Source organism: Synchiropus splendidus, chromosome 6 (genome assembly GCF_027744825.2).
Source record: "Synchiropus splendidus isolate RoL2022-P1 chromosome 6, RoL_Sspl_1.0, whole genome shotgun sequence".
NCBI classification, from domain to species: Eukaryota; Metazoa; Chordata; class Actinopteri; order Syngnathiformes; family Callionymidae; genus Synchiropus; species Synchiropus splendidus.
Window position 1 is genome coordinate 23,670,675 of NC_071339.1, and position 24,954 is coordinate 23,695,628.

Consider the following 24,954-nt stretch of genomic DNA (forward strand, 5'->3'; position numbering starts at 1 on the left):
TCCACTCACTGTCATTGATATTATCGGTGCGTGAACGTCCCCTTCCAAACTGCTGATTGTGCTGCCAATATCAGCAGTTTAGACAACTGCGCTTTTGCGAAGGAGTGATTTTCAAGATGGCATTACACATGACAGAAAATACAACATGAATAAGGGAGTGCGATGAAAGGTAATGAATATACTTAGCAAGCAGCCGTCATGCTGATTGGGATGTAAACACAGCTTCAGTAAAAGGCCATGTGAGCATGAGTGTAGGCAAACAAGAGGAGGCAGGCGTGAAAGTGGCCCTCGCTCCTGGAATTTGATTCATATACACATTTTTATTGCACTGATATTTTATTTGTATTCTATCAACCTGGAATAAATGAGAATGCTTATTTATCACACTTGTGACATCAGCGTCGGGAGGGATGAAGAACTGGACGTTTACGGTTCTACGGTTATATTCCAACACTGAGGCACCACAGACTGACAGATGATTTCTTCTTCGTCTGTAGAAGCAAGTGATGACATGATTTTCAAGTGCAGGATTGTTGCCGGTCAACAGAAAACTCGAACGACGAGAGTAGAAGTTAGCAATGACTTTAATACAATAAACACAAACTATACACAAACAAGAAGGAACAACTGAGGACGTCGACACCAGTAGTGGAGCAAGGATGACAAACATATAGGGAAGGGGTGAAAACCTGAAAATAGAAACGCAGGTGAATTAAATTCAAACCTGAAATAACAGGACAATTGAAACACGCTCGGAAACAAAACTTGTGAGGCCCAAATGACGCAAAGCGGTCAGTGGTGGTTCCACACACACACACACACACACACGGATAAACTGCGACGTAGTGAAACAAAAAAGACGAGTTAAACAATAACACACACGCAATTGAGAAACCTAAAGAAGGCAAGTGAGGAGAATAACGTAAGAGGCTATACAAAGGTACAAACGTGCACACAGACAACAGAAATTAAAACAGGAGCTACAAGAGATCAAAGTGTCAAGAGAGAGAATATTACCGTCGGAGCACAAAGTGACCATCTGGAAATGCAGACTGGAACCCAAGTGTAAAAATCTTTGCAAACTGATCAGTGGAATGGGATCTAGCTGCGCTACCACCAAGGTTTGCTTAACTAAGTCTCGTGGACCCATTGGACCGCTTTCAGGTATGACTCAAGACCAGGCCTGTCGAACTGATCCACAAAAGGGTCTGTAGTAGGTGCAGGGTTTTGGCTCTTTGAGGACTGGTTTGACACCATGACCTCAACCCAAATGGGTTTAATTCCATTTCAGCCTCTGCTCTTGATTGTCTCTGGGCTGTGACACATATTTGCAGTGCTCACCCCACCCAGCAGGGGGCGGTATGCTGAGACTTGTTATTTGTGTCACCTGAAGAGAAAAAAATAAATCCAAGCCAAACACTAACAGGTGTGCCTGAAAGACTCAGAGTTTTGTCGAGATGTTTGTGTCTCGCACTCAACAATGGGGAAATCAATGGATCCTAATTATGGTGATTCAAATTACGCTTAGTTGTTCTCTGCTACAAGGACGAGCATGTCTTTATTGAGTTTCATAATTGAGTTCAAATTTGATTCTTTACTCAGGAGTTGCAGTTTGCACTTAAAAAGCATACACAGTGATAAGTGAGCTACTTCAAATTCTTCTCAAATAACCTCTGTGAATGAATGAATGATAAACCTTTTCCGATGAGCAGCACCATAGTAGCTTTGTTTGAGTGAGAACGCTGAGCTGTGCCTGAAATTCCTCCCCCTCTTACGAGACGTGTCTGAGCCACACAGTGACAGCAAGACTTAAAGCGCATGAGACAAGAAAGAGACAGTCAGCATAGACAACAGAAAAGAGCTTTGAAGCAACTTCAGCAGTTCCAAACGGCCGACTACATGCTGCTGACGTCTGGTCAAGTCAATGCGTCGGGAGGTGACAGTTAGATGCACTTGGAAACCAATGATAGGTGTAGAAGGAAACTGGACCTTCAGTGTAGCGCTATCTCAGATACACACAGAGCAGGTGGCTGTTCAGTGCTTCTTAGATCTCTCCAATATTAACATCATTTTCATGATTGTTCCTCTCATTTTAAATTAGTGTGTCGAGTGGATTTCAGAAGAAGACAGGATGTGAAGTGCTTGTCGGCCTAAAGTGGCTCCCTTAGAAGTTTCTTATTTAACTGCCATTGCATCTTTCTATCACCACAGAAGTCACAGTGTTGGTCAGCTTCTGCTTTACAATTACAACACACTCTGCAGCTCGACTGCTCCCTCCAACCCCTCCATTATTGTCTCTCCCTCACCCTGGCTCTCTTTAGTGTGACTCCTCAAATGAGGCTTGAGAAGCCAGAAAACCGAGATGGGAAATGTGTGGAAATGCAGAAGCCATTAAAAAGCCAATTACGTACATGTTTGGTACTACAGAGAGCAGATCAGGGAACACTGGAGAGGGATCATAAAGCTGTTGATATATGAAAAGCCAAACAGCTATGTGCTAGTGTATGTGTGTGTGTGTGTGTGTTTGTGTGCCCATGTCATGGCCTGAGTGTCTTAAATTGTGGGTGAGATTATCGTATATTTTCCTACACATGGGTGTGTACTGGTCGCATGTGTACTTGTCAGTTTGTGCAGTGAAATATATCCTTGTCTTCGGCAGAAAGTTCTGTGTATGTCAGTGTGAGAGAGATGGTGCCTGCGGTAAATCAATGCCCCAATGAGAAACATTTATTTACTTTACAGTACTATAAATCCCAGTGCAGCAGACAATGTTAAACTTTATTACCATCTTTTCACATTCACATGACACTGCCAGAGAGCTATTTATAAAATACACTCACAGACATCTGTTAAATTAAAGGTGACTTAATTGTTCAGCCAAAAACACCTTCAACGGCTTCATGTGATAATGTGTTAAAGTAAACGTATCTATTGTAAATATTTATTGCATTCTGTCTCAGTACTGTATCTTCAACTACAATATCTCAGGCATAAGATATTGACGGTGGTCAAGTGGGCATCTGTGCCAAATTTTGACTCAGTTTGTCTTCTGCTTTGCATGTTGATGCATTGGTGTTTCAGTGGTATCAATTCTTCCCCCACATTAATGTTCAAAACTAAATATTGGCTTTCATTGTTATTTTCCTAATGACAATGTACCTGAGCGGAACATTGAGCAGCACCAACTTTCTGGGAATGCCAAGGGCAGCGCAACATTGGATTCAAACGGAATCAAATGGATAGAATAGGAACTAATGTCAGGTAGGTTTGGTTTCTACTGTTTGGACTAAGAATTTGATTCTGCGGTGCACCAGTATCAGTGAAGCTCTGTGAAAGATTCACATGTCGAGGTGGGATTTAATGATGCAGCACCAACCTGATTCACAAAATAGCAGGTACAAATGTGTTGGAAAATGTGTTGATTCCAGCTGTTTATGGGGGTAATAGTGTCCCTTTCTATGGCACATGTCTTTCACTTCCAGGTCCCTCCATGTGGGAAAACATTGTCTTATAGTCGCCCCTCTGTTGACCACATGGCTTGTGAGCATCTGTGGTCCACTGGATGCTTCAAAGTCATCAGATGTGAAGTGAACCGGACTGAGATGCAGGGCATTTTTACTGCCTGTTCACAGATGCTTTTTCGTCATTTTCTCTTCATCTTATCACCAGGATATCTGTGTCGACTGATGTAGCATGCGACTTTAAATGGGGATTGCACTACTTTTTCAAGGGTCATCAACGAGTCAACGCCACCCAGTCAAATCATGTGTTAAATCTCATTAAGTAATGCTATTATTTAACAGTTTTATTGTAGATCTGTGCTTCTACGACTTGGAGTTGCTCCAATTTTCTTTTCTCCTCCACCTCACTGTCAGAGCCTCACTTCTCGGCTGATCTAAGCTACACTCTCAGACTGATATATGAGACTACCAGGGGCGCAGAGGCAAAAACAAACGATGACCTCTCAGCCATTGTCTCCAGTGCCACCATCCACATGCTCCGAGTTCGATCTCCTATAGGTCAACTCAGTCACGACCCACACAGCAGGGGCTTTTGGGATTTAGAGACCCTGCACGTCAATTCTGGCCTGCAGATTCTCTGCTGGTGGTTTATGTGGTGTTTTGTGGGTATAATTTATGGGCCTAATGAGAAAACAGAGAAGCTTTCCCCCAAAGGCAGGATCGATATTGTCATTCCTGCCGTCTTTACCACCTTATTAGAGAGGGATTATAGCGGCTTCACTTTGGCCTGCAGGTGTGCGTGAGTGCTTGAGACCACATCCATTGCATCCTGGTTTAACGGCAGGAAACTCAATGAACACCTCTAGCACTCTGAATACTGATGCTACAGTTGGTACCATTAATATTTACTTCCTGCTCTATGTGCTAACTTTTGGATGTCTATCAACGGACTATATGCACAGGTCTGCCTCCAGAAGTTACAGAGTTGACTTTCTTCTGTGCCGGTGGCATCAGAATGTTGCAACAGGAAAAAAAAAAAAAAACTTTCAGTGAGTAAATGAAACCACGAATGAAGCATTTATTCAATTGTAGTGAACAATATGCATCAATGAACGAGTATTTCTCCCCTTGAAGTGCATGTTTCACAGCCCATATAAACTACATAAGCACCCCTGTACACATAGTCCATTAGAGCTACAGTTTTGAAAGACTTCTCCTCATCTAATTGGTGTTCTTTCACAACTTTAGTTTAGGGGCACAAACCTTTAGTGTGGGGGCAAACCCACATATTTTATCGACTTAAGATATGGTCGATTTGTGTAACGAGAAAGGGCTTAGAAGAATGAGGAGGCGTTATGGTCAATGAAGCGCCAGATTTTCCCACAGGAAGCAATTATTGATGGTTTGTAGCGCCTTATGCCAGAAGTCCAAAGTGATCTGTTTATTATTATGAATCCAGCAACTGTGTACAGTCTACATGCTTCTTTGTCCTAAAGAGAGACACAATGCATCAGCAGAGATTCAGGGAATGTAATTTAAGCAGAAAAAAGAAAGATAAAACTGAAAAAAACAAACTTTTTTTGCTCAGAGGCTCCTAAAGGTCCCCATGACCCTGAGATAAAAAAAAAAATCTCATGTATAGACATGCATTTCACTTGAACTTGAAGAAACCCAGTTTCACCTGGTTGTAAATGCTGACTCAGTTTTTTTGCAAACCAAAATTAAAACGAATATCTGGATGGATGGATGGTTTTCTCAATAGGGTGTGCAAGCGTTTGCTCTCTAGCTGCCATTTCGGGTGTTCAGATTGACTATGTAGCAACCTCTGCAACATGTGGTCGCCTCAGGACTGAGCTTGAACTCAGGACAGAACCCTACAAGTCCCTCTAATCCACCTGATGAAGAGCTTCTTGCCCCTAAATGTAGCTGGTGATTTCATGTAGACCAAACTGGACTTGTGTGATGTTTAAAATAATCAGTTTCCCATGAATCTCTCTTACTTAAAAGTGAATCAGCATTTGACACAAAAGCACTGGCCTTTGCCAGGAATATCAGATCCGATTGTCAGAGAGCACTCAGATTTATCCATCCTGCTTTGCTGATGAGAAAATGTAAAGAGGCGATTTCAGATGGCAAACAGGCTCTGGCATCACATTTACTTCAGCTTCCTCGCATCTTATCTATAATAAACCTCAGCAGTTGCAACACATTGTCTCATTTTCCTCCACAGCCTCAGATGTCTTTCTGGGGCGAAATCCCCTTCAAAAGTAGAGAATCCAATATCCAATTCCACTTTGTTCCTGAGCCAAGTCATACGTTTTTCATCGCCTCATGGAGTTGCAGGAGTTATGAAACCATAAAGCTGTTTGTGAAGTCGGGCAGGCAGAAAAATCTGAAATGATAAGAGCCAGTAAAGTTTGCCAGGTGTTGTGCAGCTTCATAAGGCAATATAATGCTATTATCAGGGTACTATGACTTTGTATCCCTGATGAGGTTTACTCATAGAGTATTTTCTGACTGAACCCTTGAAATTGGAACCATTTAACAGACATGACGTTTTTGTCAGCACCATCTCATCAAAGGGTCTAGTCATGTGTACAGTCTTGAACTCTTTGACATAATCTGATGCTGGCTGACAACAGAGCACAGCTTTTGGTATTTGCTTTTAGTAATGAGCATCTATTATGGTTGCATCGACTGCTGCTGCTATGAAGTGAAGTTGCGAACTGTTGCTAGAGGTTAGCGTGTAGATGGAGCATTACACCATTTCACGCTTCGATTGTAACCAATTCATGTAAAGCTGTTGCACAAAAATAAAACACACAAAAACACTGTTCCATGAACCAAACCTTTTGAAATGATTGGATGTCGCTATGTCTATCCAACCCCGATGTCACCCGCCCCTCTGTCCCCCCTGCAATGAGACAATGTTAGCGAATCGATGCGGCGCAGCTATAGAGGCGAGACTATTAGGATAGTCTGCAGAAAGAGATGCAAGCTTTTCATTTTAATACCTGCTTTCAAGAATAGCCTCAGAATGTTTTAAGTGTTTCATCAATACATCCAATTCGGTCTTTCTCTTTTTAAATAAACCGTTTCTTTCTATTTAGAAGGTTTAATATAGTTTGAAAACATTTTGTTAAAAATGTAGCTTTGACCTGTATTATTTTGTTTATAATGTTATTTTTGTTGTTGAAGTGGTGGAGACCCAAGTCCAGTTAGTGTTGTAGTGAAGACCACCAAACAAGAAACCGTGTTTGGGGCGGTGGGCAAAGCAGGTTACGCCCAGTACAGACAAAGACAACAAGACGATGGCGAAAGTTGTGTTGATGTAATTGTTATTTTGTTTTTAATCTTATTTTATTTTTTATCTGTATGTTCCAAAAAGGCACAATTTATCAAAAAACCAATCATGTTTCCCCATAGTTTTTGACTCATCCTTCAACTTTTGTGATACTGTGGTGTACATTCTATGTTCTCACTTTTTCTTCCGATGTAATTGATGAATTAAACAAGTAATTTTGTCTTAATAATGACTGTGACATATGCTCATTGAGAATTAACCTATGTTCAAAACATGAATTAATATTTTATGGTTTTGCTCCCAAGTGTTTTGGTTTTGTGCTGAAAGAACACACGACAAAAGAGTGTTATTTTTACTTGCCAGAGTGGCGATAAAACTAAATCAAAAGTATCCCCTTGATTCCATACTTGACATCATTTCAAATCAAAACCTACTCCATAATTAATAGTGTGTAAACCACAGCAGCACCTGAGCGACGGAAACTCTGTGGGATGGTTGAATGCCATTTAGTCACACTAAATTTTTCATGAGACTAAAAGATTTGACAGAATGTGGAGATGAAGCACAACTCCTGCCCCTGGAGGTGGATGATGGACGTTTCCAGGCCACATGTGGACACTCGCTTGTCTTTACGCTGCTATCAAATCACGTTGTCGCGGCTGGATTTAGGAAAATAAAGGAACTTCAGATATTACTAATGTGAACCGAATTGTCAGAAGCTGAAATAACTACAAGAGATTTTTACCAAGACGTCTCAATTCAAAAGGCGACACACAACATACCCGATAAGGGAAATGAAAGAGGTTTAAGAGCTACACAGCCCAAAAAAAAAAAAAAAAAAGGCTTTGAGCGGGAATCCCCAGGGAGCCATTTGAGCACATCGTTGTCTGTGAGCAGCTTGTGTTGGGCGGTGTGTTCAAGAGAAAGTCTGGGGATGTAATTGATCCACTGAAAAGCGATTTAAACTCAGTTTCTATTTGCTTTCATGTCTGATAACGCAGTTGTTTCTTTAAAGTGAAAGTATTCAGAAAGGAAAGTTTTGTTTTGGAGCTCTTAGTGATGGAATTCATCTCTCCAATGGCGCTGGTTGTTTGAAGAAGTAGTAAATGTTATGCAAATATGTTTCATTGTTGTCCATAATTGTGTGCAATCATCTGAGTCTTTGTTAAAGTAAAAACGAGACCAGGGGACTCATTTATTGTAATATTTTTTTATATTATTTAAATTAGGCGTGATGCACGTGATGCACTCAGGCAGTTTAAAAAATAAATAAATAAATAAATAAATAAAATCCATGAAATAAGTATCAGGAGCTATGTTTACTTCGAAGACAAAGAAGTGTCAGTGGCACTTATTACACACCAGCATCAGAATCTGGGTGCATTTAGCTAAATCACACGCTTCCTTTATCAAAGGTGTGGATGCACAAAAACGTGGCATACACACTCCTCATGGCAAAATCCGTAGATATCTGAAAATTAGATGGAAATTTAGGGTGCTTCTGGCCAACTTCTGTGCATGTTAATGCTAGTTTCTATATTTATTATTATTTTTGAAGTGATATAGTTTTGCCTTATGTAAATGGAGCTATCGCTGAACAACCATGGCTGGCTCTTGTTTGTATTTTGCAACAAGATAAACTCATGCTCAGAGCCATACATACCACTGGCATTGCAATGTTGGGTTATTTTTTTTCTCCTGTCTATTTGTTGATTGTGACAGAGGACTAATTTAGCAACATATCCTCACTCCCATGGTGCAATATATTGACGTTGGGAAAGTTGATTTTTGCCTCGAGTATTTACGACAAGGGCAGCCATCAGTGTTACATGTTGACACATCACAGCACAACACGTAAAAGAAAGACAGTCCATCAAACCGTCGTGCGTTTTAGTTACAGTGCTTTTCAGTACCGTAACAAAGAAGTAGAGCCATGGAGGGTTATAAATCGCAATAGCAACTGACATCCAATGTGAATAAGTGTAGAAAATTTTCGTTACGTGTCCCCAGTTTTTAATCCATTGAATGGCCTATGTGTGCAAGGCGGAAGATTTCCTTTCTTGTCAGTATAGGACGCAAAAGTCCGCCTTCCCAATGTCAACATTTTACGCTCTGGGAGTGAGGGTGGGTTGGATTTACATATGATTTGCGTATTTAAATGAGGTCATGGAACTTGGTTGGGTGCCATCTGTGCTTATTTGTGAGGTATCAAGCACAGATTCATGCGGGCACTCTGTTTCATACAACCGGATATTTTTCTGCATACGCCGTTTACACCAAGTTTCAGAATGAATTCTACGCAGGTATTGATGCATGAGTATCCAGGTCCTTGGCTGCAAGTCTTGGTTTATGTTTGAACTTCACTAATTCTGCATCCACACTTCTCCATCACAGGATCCGAGCACTACTTAAAGTCGAGATGGCGCCTCATCACAGATGGGGATCCCCATGGTTCACTGCTTTTTCTTCTTGGACCATTTTGTTCTGCAGGCTGGGAACAGCCCAGCAGCGCTGCTATCTAATATTCTTCAGCCTAAACCAGCATCTTATGTGCCCATGATCTATTTATAAGTACATGGCGGAATTTGGAGCATAATTGTACCGTCGAGGGCTTCATCTATTGTGGTGATAATGGCCATACTGTAATGATAGAAAAAGTTGTGGGCTGTGAATCCCGACTGTGCTCAGCCAGGGAGGCTGAAGGTTTAATTCATCATGGTCTGCATCCATGTGCCAAAACAAAGCAGCGCTACAGTGCCTCTCTAGATATATGGTTTCACACAGACATGGAGAGCAAACAGGCCTCTTTAAATATAAAAGTGTGACTAATGCATCGTGATGGCGCAGGTGATTAAATGTACACTGACACCGTCGCATTTATCTGTGTGTTTATCTGTGTGTATGAGTTTATGTGTGACGATACAGGGCCATTACACATTCAGGACACATAACATATGGGTTCCACTGCCAGTGTGTGAGACCCTCGGGGAGAACTCGGTGAAATAAACGAGCGCAATGGGCCGAAGAATAATGTGATATGGTTTCAGGCCCCAATGATTTCCTTTTCATGATGATGATGATGAGGAATCTGACGGCGAATGTGCCATGTCTTTGCTCATCTGGTTTAGGCCTCATCTGCCGCCCAGCTGACTGTCATGTACCACTTGACCTCCTTTTCCTCACAGGGTCAGGCTTTGTGACCTTCAACTGGTCCAAACAGAAACTCTTGAGTTGCTGAATGGACGCTTGCGTCAGAAAACTATTTTGGAGCCTTTTGAGGTGATAGCTGGGTTGGAGGTGGGTCATGTTGACCAAAACACAGACGATTCATGTTGTAGATAGTAATAAGGATAAGAATCATGAATAAAATATATTTCCAAAAAAAGGTGTCATTTTTTCGCTATTCTGATAGTCAGTTATTTTAATCAGAAGTTTTAAAATGAAACTTTTCCAACAAATAAAAATAAAATCATTGTTAAAAACAGTAGATAAACAAATAAAAGTCTTTTCAGGTATTAAATCCTGGATGGCCTGAGTGTTCGAATGTGTTGTGATTGTGTTACTAATGATCTGAATAACCCACCTTTTTTTATTGATTTTTCTAACCCACAGTTGTTGCTCATTTTCCCACCAACACACAAATCCATACACACACAGTCAAGAGAAACTGATTACCCAGTCCCACTGCACGGCCATTACTTATGTATAAGGTCCCCCAATAAATGTTTATACCACCCGGAATTAGATACGATGCTCCTTATTGATCGCTTCATGGTGACGTTCATGCAATAGCTGCCAATGGTTAACAAACTGTTGTCAGAAGCTGCAACACTATAAAACAAAAGATAGAAATAAATGTAGACGTAATTAACTGAGCTGTCTATGTTTGTGAATATTTGTGAAATACCATTTGCAATAAATACACTTGATAAAAGGGTATTCAAATGAAAGTAATTATTACTGACAACAATTGTACACAATTGTAACTTTCCTCTGCTTAACTGTATTTTTAACATATGATTGCATGAGCCCACTTATCATCTGGGAGTTGCACGCTTGGCTCGCAGGTACTTCAGCAGCTGAAAGACGCCGCTGACGCTGCCGTTTGATATCGACAGCTTTTGGAAAATAAAAGTAGCTGAATCCTCAAATGATTTTCTGAAAACAGCTGGTCTCCTGTGGCTGTGTGCTGTGAGGTTTGTTGTGTGCTGTTGACCCAGTTATTCTGATGTGTGTGTGTGCGCATGTTTGCGTGCTGACATGGTTGACAGATACATTACTTTTTCTCACGTTAACAGATTGTTATTCCATGACCGAGCAGCTGTAACAAATGTTGCATGTCGGCTAATGAGAAAACACGAGATTGCGATACTAATGATCAGTCCAAAAGTGACGTGGATGTTGAGTGAATACAAAGTCAAGTTTAATTGTCTAAAAGGTAATAAAAAGTATATTTTGAGTTGAGATTGGAGTTTGTATCTGCCAGTCTCGGGGGTCAATCGACGGACTCCCTGTCTACATAGATATGAAAAAAAACAAAAAAACATTATTATTATTTATATATATATATATATATATATATATATATATATATATATATATATATATATATATATATATATATATATATATATATATATATATCAGCATATATATCATTAGTTATATATATGTTGAAAACTCTTGTCAACTAATGTTTGACAAGGGTTTGTTGACATAACAGGTGGCTAAGCTCAATAATTTCTTAATTATTTTTCTTTTTCTTTTCATTATTTGAACATGTACCTCTGTGAAGGCATGTGGACCATTTCTGGACTTCCACGTCACTTTCTAATTAATACTCAAACACATAAAGCATAGATTATTTTATTTCACACATACTTTACACTCTCATTTCCCATTACAGTCTCATCAATAAATTATTTTATTCTACACGTGGCACAACTTTCAATTGCACACAACGACAATGTGTGCAATTGTTGTAGATTTTTATATTGTAAATTTATATTGTATATTGTAAATTTTATGGCACACTTCATCGCAGCTCAAACCAAGAAGGATTCGAATCATGAGTCAAATTTCGTACTCACCACTGCACTTCCCGTCAGAAATGTTTCCACTAATCTGACAATTTACAGGCAGCTATTTTTCCTGACGGTAGTTTGAGATTGTGTCATAAATCTGGAGCAACACACTCGCTTTTGCTTTAGTGAGAATTTATTCTGAGTTTTACAACCCTGCAATATTGTGAACGTGCACATGAAAACTATGTGATGGAACCGCAGCACCTCTGCTTCACTCTTCTCACCAAATCTTCTCCCAATAACTCTCCGTTTTGCTGTTGGAACACGTCCAAATAGAGCCGCCCGACTCATAAAAAGCTCCATCCTGCCCATAAAGCACAGACTAAAACACACTTAAGTCTCTGGTCGACAGAGGAAATGTGTTTTACGCAGCGGTTCGGAACCTCCGGGGCGTGAATCCATTAAGAAGTTAATATACGACTCTTGTGAATTAAAGGGACACTTCTGTTTAGTAGAGTGTCAGGCGGGTGATACGCCACTTCTTTAGAAGTGAAGCTTCAAGGTTCAGCAGTTCACAGCTGAACACATACAAAATATTTGTTTTAGTGTTTGGGAGGTGGTTTGACATTCTGATCAGATTCAGATTCAAAATTCATGAATGAGTCGTGAAAACACATTATGACCCAAAACCACTCAGTTCCAGTTGTATTTTCTTCGGATATCTGCCATTACTATTAACTTAAGTGGCTGAAATTCCTAATAAGCGACAAAGCACATTGATCATTGTTGATCAATCACGAAAACTTCAACACACTTTTTAAATCTTAAACGCTTTTTTGTCTTTCTCACGTGACCTTTAAGGTTCCTTCATGGTTGTGAATGCGTCGGGTCGGGCATCCGGGCAGAAGGCTCACCTCTACATGCCCATCCTGAAGGAGAACGACACGCACTGCATTGACTTCCTTTACTCCCTCTCCAGCCGGAACGGAGCAAGCCCGGGGACTCTCAATGTCTACATCAAGGTATGCTCGCTTGTGTGTCAGTAGTTGGTATGATTCAGTGGCAGGTCCTGCACATATCTGTTAAATGTTAACTGAAAGGGAGAGACTGAATTTTAACTCACTGATGGTGATGCTTTTGTTTGTGTGGAAGAGTGTATTCACCCAGACACGAGACTGAAGAAAACAACTCTTATGATAAGGCAGACTCTGAAGAATCAATATGTTTTATCCTGAAAGAGAGAAAGTTTAAATGAATGATGCAACGGTATTGATGGATGTGTGCTGCTGATGATGGAGGGATATGACTGCAATAATGCTAATATCACAAGGGTCTGCCAATAAAGACTTAAAGAGAAGTAGCTGCTAAGTAGCTTTATATACAATATTCAATATTTGTCTTCCTATATTACAGATACCTTTTGTGATATGGTCAGTTGGATGAATGGATGGCCGAATGAATGGATGGGTGTGGAGGCATATAGACAGGCAGACAGACAGACTGATGTCCTACCCTTTCTGCAGGTGAATGGGGGAGCCCAAGGAAACCCCATATGGAATGCATCCGACACTGTCACTGAGGGATGGGTGAAGGCCGAACTGGCCATTTCAACGTTCTGGCCAAACTCCTATCAGGTAACAAACTGGCTGATTCATCTCTCACACATGTCAGAAAGGTCAATATTTGACACTCCATCTCTTGTGGTGAAGTGTTTGACTTGCTAATTGCTTCGTATTTAGATTCCATATTTATTTTGATGGAAGGTATCTCGCTGGTGAGAATACTGAGCAGAGGACAAAGACAATCGTTCCACCATCATTTTCAAATGAAACCCACACAAGTCAGGCTCACGCTCTGCAGACTAAGAAGACGAGTAAGAGAAAGAGCATATGTACTCAGCAGACGGAAGTGACAGAAGGACAAAGATGAATAGTTGCTGACTTTTGGAGGTTCCCCCTGTGGAGTTCTTATCGACTCAGCAGGGGCGTCAAGATGTCACGGGACATGGAGAATTGTTCTCCGAGTGGCTCATCCCTCTCTTTTGTCTCCGTTTTAGGTGATCTTTGAAGCGGTTTCAGTGCAGGGCCAACCTGGGTTCATCGGCATCGACGATATTCGAGTCCTGGCTCACCCCTGTCGTAAGTACACGGGCAACCCCTCTGAGGGCCGTCTGTTCCCAAGCCTTGAAAAAAATAAGAAGACTCCATGGTTGACAGACTGTGACTTGCAGGCAGTCCAAATTCAGATTTTATCACTCTATTCTGGCTCTGACTCGCTGAAGTCTCAGTGCTCCACTTACTTCTCCGTGTCTGCTGAGTTTGCGCCCGAGCTTTTGTTGACACTGAGATGTAAATAAAGACATGATGTTTTGTAGGTTTATTCCTTCTGTATCGTAAGATAACTATTGCTAAGAAGCCAAGGTAGGTGATTTTATCTTGGATATCCAGAGTTGTTTCTGCTAATTCTCGTTTCTCAGGCAAAGAAAACTGAAATATTCCAAAACTGGAGTTGGTTATAAAACTGTAAAGTTGGTAAACAAGGGGCGAGCTCATATTGTCCAGTTCCAGTTAGAAAGGTTGTTTACCATTTTCTTGTCATTTTGCATGCTCAATAATTAACAGCTTGATAATGGGAAAAATTACCTCACAACATGCAATACATGCAGTTTTGAAAAAAAACAAAACAAAACAAAATAAGAAAAGAGCACGATCTGACTAAAATAAACAATGTGTGCATGAAATATGGTCAGTCTAGTGGCAATGCAGCCTTGTTATTTCACATCTGTTTATTATATTTCATTTCTGTAACCGGTAGGAAAAAAGAACCATTTATTTTGTGGCTTTATTCATAATGGGAGAGAGAATCAAATGGCTCTTTTAATATTAAAGGTTGCCATCCCTTGACTCTGTTGAAGTAGATGCATATCATCCAACCCTACATTATTCTTAAACAATATTACGTTTGGAAGTATAATGCTGTTTTTATAGCAGTTTTACAAAATGAACGGCATTGGTTACATGAAGACAACATACTGTATTATAAAATGCAAATAAATAAAATATTAATAATTTGATTTAAAAAGAAAGAACAAATATTTGCTGTTGAAATATTTCCAGGTTAGGCTGACATACGTGCCCCAAGAGATAAAATATGGTGAGACAGGTTTAGAAGTTGAGGCTCAACTGACTTTCTTTAAATATGGAGAGTGCGTTTGTGAATTTTATGTAGGAGGAACACAAATTAATACGAGAAGCGATTCGTTCAACAGTGTCATCTGCCGCTAACTGACCATTAGTGTCAGGTCAAATCATCATTGCTTTGTGATCGATGCATCTTTAGTTTAACTGATTGCTGTCTGCAGACGCTCCAAATGAAATTATCCCGTCTGGGGCCAAAGTCACCCTGGCTGCCTGTCTAACTGTCCGCCTGCCCATCTGTCTCCACATCAGCCATCCTTCTCTCTTCGCAACAGAATTACGGGTCGTTTGAACCCAGTAACTGCAGTTACAGCACTCTTATCTCCTGCGCGCTTCATCACAAGAGTGCCTCTTTTAGTAGCCGACCAGTTGCTTAAATGCAACATTACGACTGTTTTATCGGTGTTGAGTGACCCGAGAGCCATTCTGAGGAAGTGGGGTCACCTATGGAGGGGCTGTGTTCTTTTCCTGAAGTGCCACTCTGAGTGTGTAAGTTTTGAAAATCAGGCAAAGAATCATTACCTTAACTTTTAACAAAATAAAGTTTGATCGTCGAGCTTTCTTTTGGTGTTTTAAATTTAATCAAGCTCTGAGATATGTGTGAAGGAATTGAAACATTTTTGTTTATTGTGGTTGTGTTACAGGAAAGGCTCCACACTTCCTTCGACTGCAGAACGTGGAAGTGAACGTCGGTCAGAACGCCACCTTTCAGTGCACTGCCGGAGGGAAGTGGTCCCAGCATGACAAACTATGGCTCCAGGTTTGTGGGACATTTGGCCTCACTTCATTATATTGACAGAATGGGAGCTAGTATGTACAGACCACTCACGGATGGTTTCGATTTGGGGGCCACCATTTAGTTTCTATTTGACAAAAACTTGGAAATTGAAAAAAGCATTAGAATATTGACCGATTTTACCAGTGAAGATGAATATACCAAATGCACTGTCAGAATAAGCTTCTCAATAAATCTACCACTCAGAAGCATTGTTTGTTTGAAACTTTAAGAACATTAAAATGTCAATAGAGAGGTGCGATTAAGTGCCAATAGTGGACCATTATATTACAACAAGTGAGAGGAAATAGGATGGAATGGATGCGAAACTTAAATCTTAAATATACTTCCACAGTAGATAAGAATACCGTAGACAGAATACTTAAGACCCGCCCCTGAGTGGATTGACCTACTTTTCTAATGTGACTTAAGGTGGGTAGGAGGGAGTTTACATTTTAATGTGAAATCTGTACATATTTTCTAAAATGTTTCTGTACGTCTTCTTCTATTCAGCATATCTTCACCTCATAGGAACTGCAGTTTGTCGTTCAAAAGGGGTTGAATAAAGATAATGTTGTGCTGTATGGGTATGAGTGGGGCACAAACTTGAGGTTACAGTGAAATGGCTGTAATACAGCAAGCAGGAGATATTACAAAAAAGAAAGTACAGAGCTCATATGTCCCCAGCTGCAGTGTTCCTATTTCAGAAATGATTAAAATTCCTTGTTCCCCTTTGCACCAAAGACTCCGTCTCTGTTCACCTGACAAGTGCGACCGTGTTTTCCCCAAAACGCGGCCATGTTCTCATTTACATGAGTGTGCACTGGTACGTGTCTCCTCGGTGTTGGCACTACTCTGTGTTGCAGTAGAAGAACTGCGACCTTCCATTTTGGGCATGGGCCTCAAAATGGAGATCTTATTTTAATTATTGATAACGAAGAACAAATTCTTTTCTACACACGCTGCGTCGGGAGTGCAACACCACTCTGTGCCGCAATTTCTGCTGGAGACAGTGTAACAGCTCACTGCAGGGACAAACAGAGAGACATTTTTAGACCATGAGAGCGAGTGCTGACATTGTTCTCTGGTAAAATATCTTCTGAGACCAGGTCAACTTGGGACTCATTATTTGTGGGAGCTGCTGGGATTCACGCGGGAGCTGAGAGTGAAAGATGTGATGCTTGCGGGTGCTTACATCACCTCTTGTTTATCTCTTCAACCAATGGATTAATGATAATGAAAAAAGGACTATCATGGGTGTTCAAGTAAGTTTGTTCAGGTTTGCAATCTTATCAATGTTGGCTTTGGTCTAGAGGTTTTCAAAGGCTCTGTGTACATAGTGGTCTGAGAATTTTGAATTGACATAAGTACTTTTAAAACTTGTCAATGGCAAATCAGTTGCATGGTCCAAATAAATATATATATAGGAGAGTGCATCGTTCCCCATAATCTTTTCACGTGGCTCACAGCTTAATGTTCTGCGTTGATCTTCTTCCTTGCTGCCCCTCCACTGTGGGCATCTGGTGAGCAGGTGTGTCTTGGGCTTGGACACTTATCCATGGATGTAATTGAACACAAGATCTTCTACGGTGGATGTAATGTGATTTTCCATGTTTGAGTTATAGTAGTGTTGTAGTCAAGACCACACCAAGTGGACATTTTTGAGAGTGGAGAGTATTGAGACACATACAAGACCAAGACTGTATATATAAGGAGTTTCAAACTCAATGCAGGTACACATTGGTTAACCAATCCGGCATCATCTGAAACAAGCAGCACCGGTCTGACAAACAGCAGTCTTCAGACACACTATTGTTGTTTGGGTCTCCTCCTGATTAGTTAGGAAGAAAAAACCAGCACCCACTGTGGCCCTTTTGTGGAGCAGTTTGCAACCGTCGATAAATATCAAGAATAAAACAACAAAACAAAAATCTGTCTTTTACCAATTATGGCAGTTTTCTCTGTCTGTCTCTGCCTGGTCTTGAGTAGAAATCTCGTCCAGTCCATGACCGAGACAAGATAGAGGAAAAATTTCATTTGAGACTGAGAAAGTGGTCCCCCAAAAAAGTGGTCATGAGACCAAGACTGATCTCGAGTAATTCAACGCTAAGTTTTAGATGTATGAGCAAAACATTCAACAAATGCTGAAATACTGCAGTAATCTAACTATTTTCTTCTGTTTTTGCCCCCTGGCAGCAGTGGAACGGGAAAGACACTTCACTGATGATGACCCGAGTGGTGAACCACAGACGCTTCTCAGCGACTGTCAACGTCGGCGACACCTCACAACGCAGCACAAGTCGCTACCGCTGCGTTATCCGATCAGACGGAGGGTCCGGAGTGTCCAACTATGCCGACCTCATCGTCAAAGGTAGTTTTTTGATTCACCCTCACAGCAAAACCTTTCACAGCTTCCTCTCTTCTTTCATTGAGGAAGAATGATCTCACATAGCAAATCAATTCAGGGAGAAACTCTTTACCTTCCCTCACAGACCTTTCTGCTCTCTCTGAACTGTAGGAATCGGAGTGTCTGTCCTGCTGTGAAGGATATTGATGTTTGGAGGGCGGGAGTTAATGATTTTGTGAACTCCGTGATGGAGTTACAGCCGCACAACTCTGCTGTTGTCTGGCTTAATCGTATTCCGATGTTGTGCATTATATTTTCCAGTTTTCTGTCTGTATCCATCAGCGTTGTTGGAGGTTTCACAGAGAGCAACAGATGTTGAATGTGCATTCCTTCGTTTTCTGACGTTCGTCCAGAGTTCAATCGATGAGCTGTCGCCTTCAGCTAACTTTAAACACAAAGGCTACAATGAAAAAATCATCTATTGCTGCAGTGTCTGTGTCACCCTGAGTGGGTGCAGTACAGAACATTGCTTCCCTTCATGAAAGACGCTACTTAAACGAGGTCTTTAGATAAAAGACTAAAAAAGCAAGGTTTTGGTAACACTTTATTTTATCATCAATAAACAACATCCTATGTATGATAGCAGCATATTAGCCCGTAATTATACATCAGGAAGTACTGATAAGCATCTTCATAAGCTTGATAATACTTTGCTCTTAGAAAAATAAAAAAAGGGGCAAACCAGGAAGTAAAAATACATGGAAGTAAAAAGTGCAAAATGTTCACAACTGGAGTCCAAAGCATACGACGATCTAGAAACATTCATGATCTGCTGCTGCATCAACCTCCAGCATGTCCTCAAATTAATTAGCCCCCAGCTCACCTGGTTGCAACTAAACACACATACACTTGCATTTTTTAATCATGTAAAGGAGACACATCTGGGGTCCAAATGAAAATTGGAATGAGGACACACATTTAGCCAACATTCTTTGGTATGCTTGTGTGTGTTTGTGTGTGTGTCTGTGACAAGGTGTTGTTGGATTCCCCTGGCAGAGGGCCTGTCTGACAGCACCTGAGCTTCACTCACACAGAGGACAGTCATAGATTTACGCAGTCATTGAGCAGACGGTGTGTTCCACTAACAGATGGTTGTGACACTCTTGGTCCCTAAACTATCCTTCCAAACCAGCACACACACTTCACACACCGCGGAAACAATAATAGGAGAATTCACGGCAAACAAGAATCCCAGCACCTAAGTAGCAGAAGAGGTTGTTGGTTGGCTGTTGTGCGAGGAGTTGAAAACTGAAGAAAACAATAAATAAAAAATGGTAATCGTAAGGACTCTAATGTAGTAGGTGTTGGGGAGAAAGTGGGTTGTATGTTGGAACAAATACAAAGAGAGAAATCTAATAACACTCTGAAATAGAAAAGGATATGGTGTAGCACAACCATATATGGGAAAAAATGATGGTTACTCACGTAACCCAGGTTCTATGAATATGTGCTCCGCCCTCTAACGGCCTTCGCTATTGGTTAATCCACATCGAGGCGCTGGCCTCGGCCTGAGACTTCGATTGATTGGCTCTCCGCCCAGGAAAGCACCACCCACCACGTATAACTCTCCCCTGCTCCCGCTGCTCTGCTACTTTTGGAACTCAGCGGAAACAGGCCTGCTGGGCAGCCAGTTTGAGGGCTACGCACATATTCATAAAACCTGGGTTACGTGAGTAACCATAATTTCTATTTCATATGTGCTCCGCCCTCTAATAGCCGTCGCTATTGGTTAAAAACCACGGCGAAGGCCGTAGGGATTAGTTCACTCCCAGCATGGCCTTACAGAAGACCTGACAGGAAAGAACCAAATCAACGACCAGAGGGTCCATCCATGGTCGAAGATCCCTGAACAGACAAAACAGTGTGAGCCACTGAAGTGTCCGTCATGTCTCAGATAGTTCTGAGCAAAGGTCGAAGCAGAAGACCAAGAAACAGCTTGACAGATGTCTTCCATGAAAGCACCTCCGAAAAGCGCAGCAGATGAGGAGATGGCCCTAGTTGAATGAGCCCTGAGGCCCTCTGGGGCCACAGAGCCTTCAGCTTTGTATACAGCAGAAATGGCCATACAAACCCAGTGGGCAAGGCGCTGCAAAGTGACAGCTTTCCCTCTCAGGTTCTCTCCATAACATACAAACAGACTATTGGTCAGACGAAAGTCCTTTGTCCTGTCCACATAGCAAGCTAGGGCCCGCACCGGGCACAACCGGTGCATCCTAGCCTCCTGGTCAGACTGATGAGGTGGGGAATAAAAGGCCCTCAACATCAGGACTTGAGACCGATACGACGCAGCATCCACCACCTTCGAGAAGGTCTGTGGAGCCAGGGGGTAGGGTACCCGGTCGAACTGGTAACAGTTGTCCCCCACTGCAAACCTCAGGTAGCGCCTGTGGCGCTGTAGGATGGGAACGTGAAAGTACGCATCCGTCAGATCGACGGAGGTCATCCCCTGGCCTGACACACTCGAGCAGTTGCTTTATTGTCAGCATCCTGAACGAGCGGGAGGAGACGAAAGCATTCAGCTGTCGCAGATCCAGAATTGGTCTGAGACCTCCCGACCTCTTGGGGACCAGAAAGTACACCGAGTAGAACCCTCTCTCGCGGTCTTCCTGAGGCACCAGAGAGATAGCTCGTTTCTGAAGGAGCGACTCCACCTCCTGCTCCAGACACAGACGCTCTGCTGGGGAGCGAGGAGACGTGAGACGGAGTCCCGTGAACTCGGGGGGACAGCGACAGAACTGAAGTGCGTAGCCCCTGCTTAATGATCTGTTTAACCAAGGGGCGAGGGGGCCGCACCAATCCACCCACACCGAGTGGAAGTCTGTGAGGGGTTGAGCCAGAGACAGAAAATGCCCGCCCAGCCGCACTGGGTTCTTTTGACTCAGGCGAAGCAAAATGGCCACCAGTGACGACACTCACCCGAGCGCTTGGAGAACACGGACGGGACCTCCCGGAGGCAGGCGGTGCAAAATGGCTGCCAGAGACGACAGCTGCAGAGGCTGCTGGGAAATGAAGTTCCTTAGGCCGGCCAGCACTCACCTGTGCGTTTGAAGAACTCGAACCAGGCCGACTTGACACGGGCGGTGCAGGATGGCGGATGGTCGAGGAAGCTAGTGTTAGCCTAGCCTTTTTAGCTAGCGACCACGAAGCTTGAACACGAGGGAGGCCTACGGAACCAGGCTCAGACTGGCACCTGCTCAGGCTAGGCACCGCTGGAGTACTCACGGCCTCGTCCACCACCCCCAGGTCGTCGTCGTCGGGGAATATTTTAAGGTGGACCTCCTCCTCGTAAAAACGACGCTCATCCTCCTCCGTAACGGACTGAGGAGGCTGAGTAGCTGGAAGAGAGGCCGACTCTTGGTCGACTCCCTTCCAGCGTGCCAGACGCTCTTCTCCTGGAAGAGCTACGCAGGCGGGACATGAGTCCAGCAGTCTCAGGTGCTCAGGCCCCAAGCAGACGATGCAGGCGTCATGCTTGTGGGACTCACCGAGAGAATCAGCGCAGGAAGAACAGGAACGCTCCATGTTAACCCGATGGTTGTAGTCGCAGGCTGAGTGGAAAAAGGAGCAGAGCGGCGGGAGCAGGGGAGAGTTATACGTGTTGGGTGGTGCCTTCCTGGGCGGAGAGCCAATCAATCGAAGTCTCAGGCCGAGGCCAGTGCCTCGATGTGGATTAACCACTAGCGAAGGCCGTTAGAGGGCGGAGCACATATGAAATACAACTGAGATTCCATGCAAGATTTCCGCAAGGATCTCCAATCCAAGCCTCCCTCCCACTTCTATGTCCAACCGGAATGCGGCACATGAGTTCCGGAAGCAATGAACTCCAGTATTATGGTGGTTGTATGATTATGAAACTAATATATATTATGATTGGTTTTGGGTGGATTTGTCCATGAAAAACACTGAAAACCTTGATGTTCATGTCCGCCTAGATGATGTGTTGAGTTATCCGTTTGTTTCAATGTTTCAACTTAATTTGAATACGTTTGATCATGTGAGATTTTATCTTTAAAAAGAGACCATTTTTTGTATGCTTAGCAGCTTTCTTTTAAGATACGGCGTAATGCCACAGTCCTTTATATGTAGCGGAAACCCTATCTTGCAAAAAAGTATACCCAAAAAACATCACAAATATCTGCTGTTGTTAGCAGCCTTTAGTGGAACCATTTTGAAACACCCACTCTACGTCAACTTGCGCCACCAAATGTGTAATTTGCCTGCAGTATGCTTGGACAAGGACACTTGGGGGTGGGGGGCAAAATAGGAAGTGTTTGAGGACCACTTTTCTCTTCCGTTCTCTGACGACTTGTTCCAGTAATCTTTTTATAGATGTTGCCTGGACAAGGTCCTACTTATCTTGGACCCGGCAGGTTGAGGGAAGCTGGTGTAATCAGGAAACAAGTTTTAAACCTGTAGTGGCTAATGTACACTGATATATGTCATATGTAAGATATGGCTCTAGACTGGTCTCTGTTTGTCGGTGGGGTCCGATGCAGCCATTGGTTTTTCCAAGTTTGTCCAACATGATTTTGCTTCGTCTTAATTCCAACTTCATGGTGCAGACAAGCTGACATCGTGAGGTAACAGAACCTTAAACAGTTCCACCCTAGTTCTTTTTTGCGTCAGTGCTGCTGGCCGGGTGCAGGAAATGTGGGCAAATTGAAGGCCTCATATGTCAACATGCGATGCGGAAAGACGACTTAACTCAAGTCCACTTTACGATCATCGGTGAGAAAGTTTTGGACCTATCCCCTTTTTAAAAAAAATGTAAATTATCAGGAGTTTATTTTTTTTTACATAGCTCATGCTGCCTCCCAAAATAAGGCCAGGCACCTGCCCTTGTAGGTTGTCAGTGGGGTGGCCGGAGAGATGCCAAGGGAGTCTAAGGCCACCGTTGGCCACCATGTAGCTCCGCCCCTGTAAATTGAATTAATTTGTTCTGGGACAAGTCATTTCGACCTTGTTACCATGGCTTTGTTCAAGATTTGCAGAGGAATTGCAGATGAATAAAGAGCAAATAAGCAAGAGTGAATTTCTCCACACCAAATGGTGTGTGACCACAGAAGCTCAGGAACCAGTGTGTGTTCGGTGAATTTGTTGTGACTGAAGCAAAGTTCATAGGTTTGTGAAACCTGCATTGTTCAGACTCAGCGGTGCTGTCTGTATAGCTTGTACAAAACTATGCTTATCATAGAAAAAAAATATTGTCACGACCTGTGTTTTTGTGGCCCAATGTGTAGGCCAATTGCACACCTCTGCCTGCTTCTTAGATTGTCTATGAGTTGCTTCAAAAGACTGCTCCCAATCCTGCCTCAAGAAGAAAATCTCCATCTCTCATACCCATCTTACCAATCTTACCTATAACAGTAGATTGACCCAAACAAGCTTCAAGCACCAGAATTTGCTTTCCTTGCGATGAGGTTTGTCCGAACCATCTGCGAAAACGAGGCTATTAAAAATAAGGAGTGATTCACACCTTTCTGTCCGCTTCGTCTCGCGGTCTTTTCACACATCCATCTTTCAATTCACACCTCTCACCTGCGAGTGAGTATGATGGAGTTGTCATAATTTTGTTTGAGTAAAGCAGGTTTTTCATTGAGCTATGGCTTTTGTATGATGATGGAAACACACACACTGCCAACCGTCAGAAACATTCCCACAATCACATACACTCGCAGATGTTTTTCTCTGCTTCCATGCTTTTCTCATTTGTACGCCTCTTGTAGAACAGATGTAGCCTGCGCCCTTGGTGCGCTTGGGTCACAACTTTCTCTCAGGGTGTGTCAGCTGTGAGTGTGTGTGTGTGCTGGGCTGCTTGGCAACATGTGTGTAGAGGAGCATGCTTTTAAGCAGTTGACCTGCATGACTTGAGAGAAAAGACACCAGAATAACTGCGAAGGTAGAGCCGAAGTCCTTCATAAATTTGATCTGTTTCCTCGACATCCCCACATATACCGACATGTTGTTATTCCCCATGGCCGCATTAGTTAACACCCAAGAGGCGCTCATGAGTTGATTTAAATACAGTGATGCGGCACCGTCTTTGCTAAAAGTACATGATTTAAAAGTTTGCACTCCGACTGATGAGTTTGGGTTGACGGTGGAAGTTTGACGCGAAGAGCTCTGGGGGAAACGTGTGTCCTCACAAAGGCAGCTGCACAGCAGTGTAGGTGTGTGTTCTGTCTGTCAGAGATAAGACTCAGTGGGGCGTAGCAGAGATCTGGGAGAGCCACCGTCAGCCTCTGCCCTGTGGACGCCGTGCCGAGTGTGTGTGGTGTGTGCCTGTGTTCCGAGTGAAAGCGGCAACATCTTTCTAAGTCACCTCAGGTGGACATATAGCTGATTGTCCAAGAATTAGACCCAGCGGTCGCTATCGAAGTGTGTGAGTGTCTGTCCGTGTAGGTGTGTATTCGCTTGTATGTGTGTGTTTCGCTGTAGCCCAAAGCTCATTTCCAGCGTCGTCTATATGTCTATTTCCTGATAAGGGAATCAATAGGTTGGTGGACAGCTCAGTGCGATGTGTCAGTGCACAAAACTCCCTCTGGGTGTGAACTGCATTACCAGTTATTTACCAAAATAACACTTTTGAATGGCAGGTAAGGCCTCGGAAATCGAAAATGTTTGAGTTAGTGAAAGTAACTAAACACACTAGTTTCAAGGTAAAAACATTTTGAGATTGGTGTTTATTTTGTGGATATTCTTGGCCTGACTCAGAGAGCGGTGTAACAGTTCAGGATAAAATGCTATGTTTTAGTGACTGTAGTTTGATTGGCAAAACTGGATGCT

The 24,954-nt window shown here is 42.6% G+C and overlaps 1 protein-coding gene across 16 annotated transcripts in view; it reads left to right on the top strand.

Moving 5' to 3' along the window:
* Positions 1–24,954, top strand: part of LOC128760232 (receptor-type tyrosine-protein phosphatase T-like) — a 203,969-nt gene that overhangs the window by 44,878 nt on the left and 134,137 nt on the right. For all 16 annotated transcript variants that reach the window (XM_053867406.1, XM_053867409.1, XM_053867407.1 and 13 more), the window contains exons 3-7: positions 12,651–12,811; positions 13,313–13,423; positions 13,846–13,927; positions 15,631–15,746; positions 17,958–18,132. In XM_053867406.1, coding sequence (XP_053723381.1) covers positions 12,651–12,811; positions 13,313–13,423; positions 13,846–13,927; positions 15,631–15,746; positions 17,958–18,132 — 645 coding nt within the window. The remainder of the gene's footprint in view (positions 1–12,650; positions 12,812–13,312; positions 13,424–13,845; positions 13,928–15,630; positions 15,747–17,957; positions 18,133–24,954) is intronic.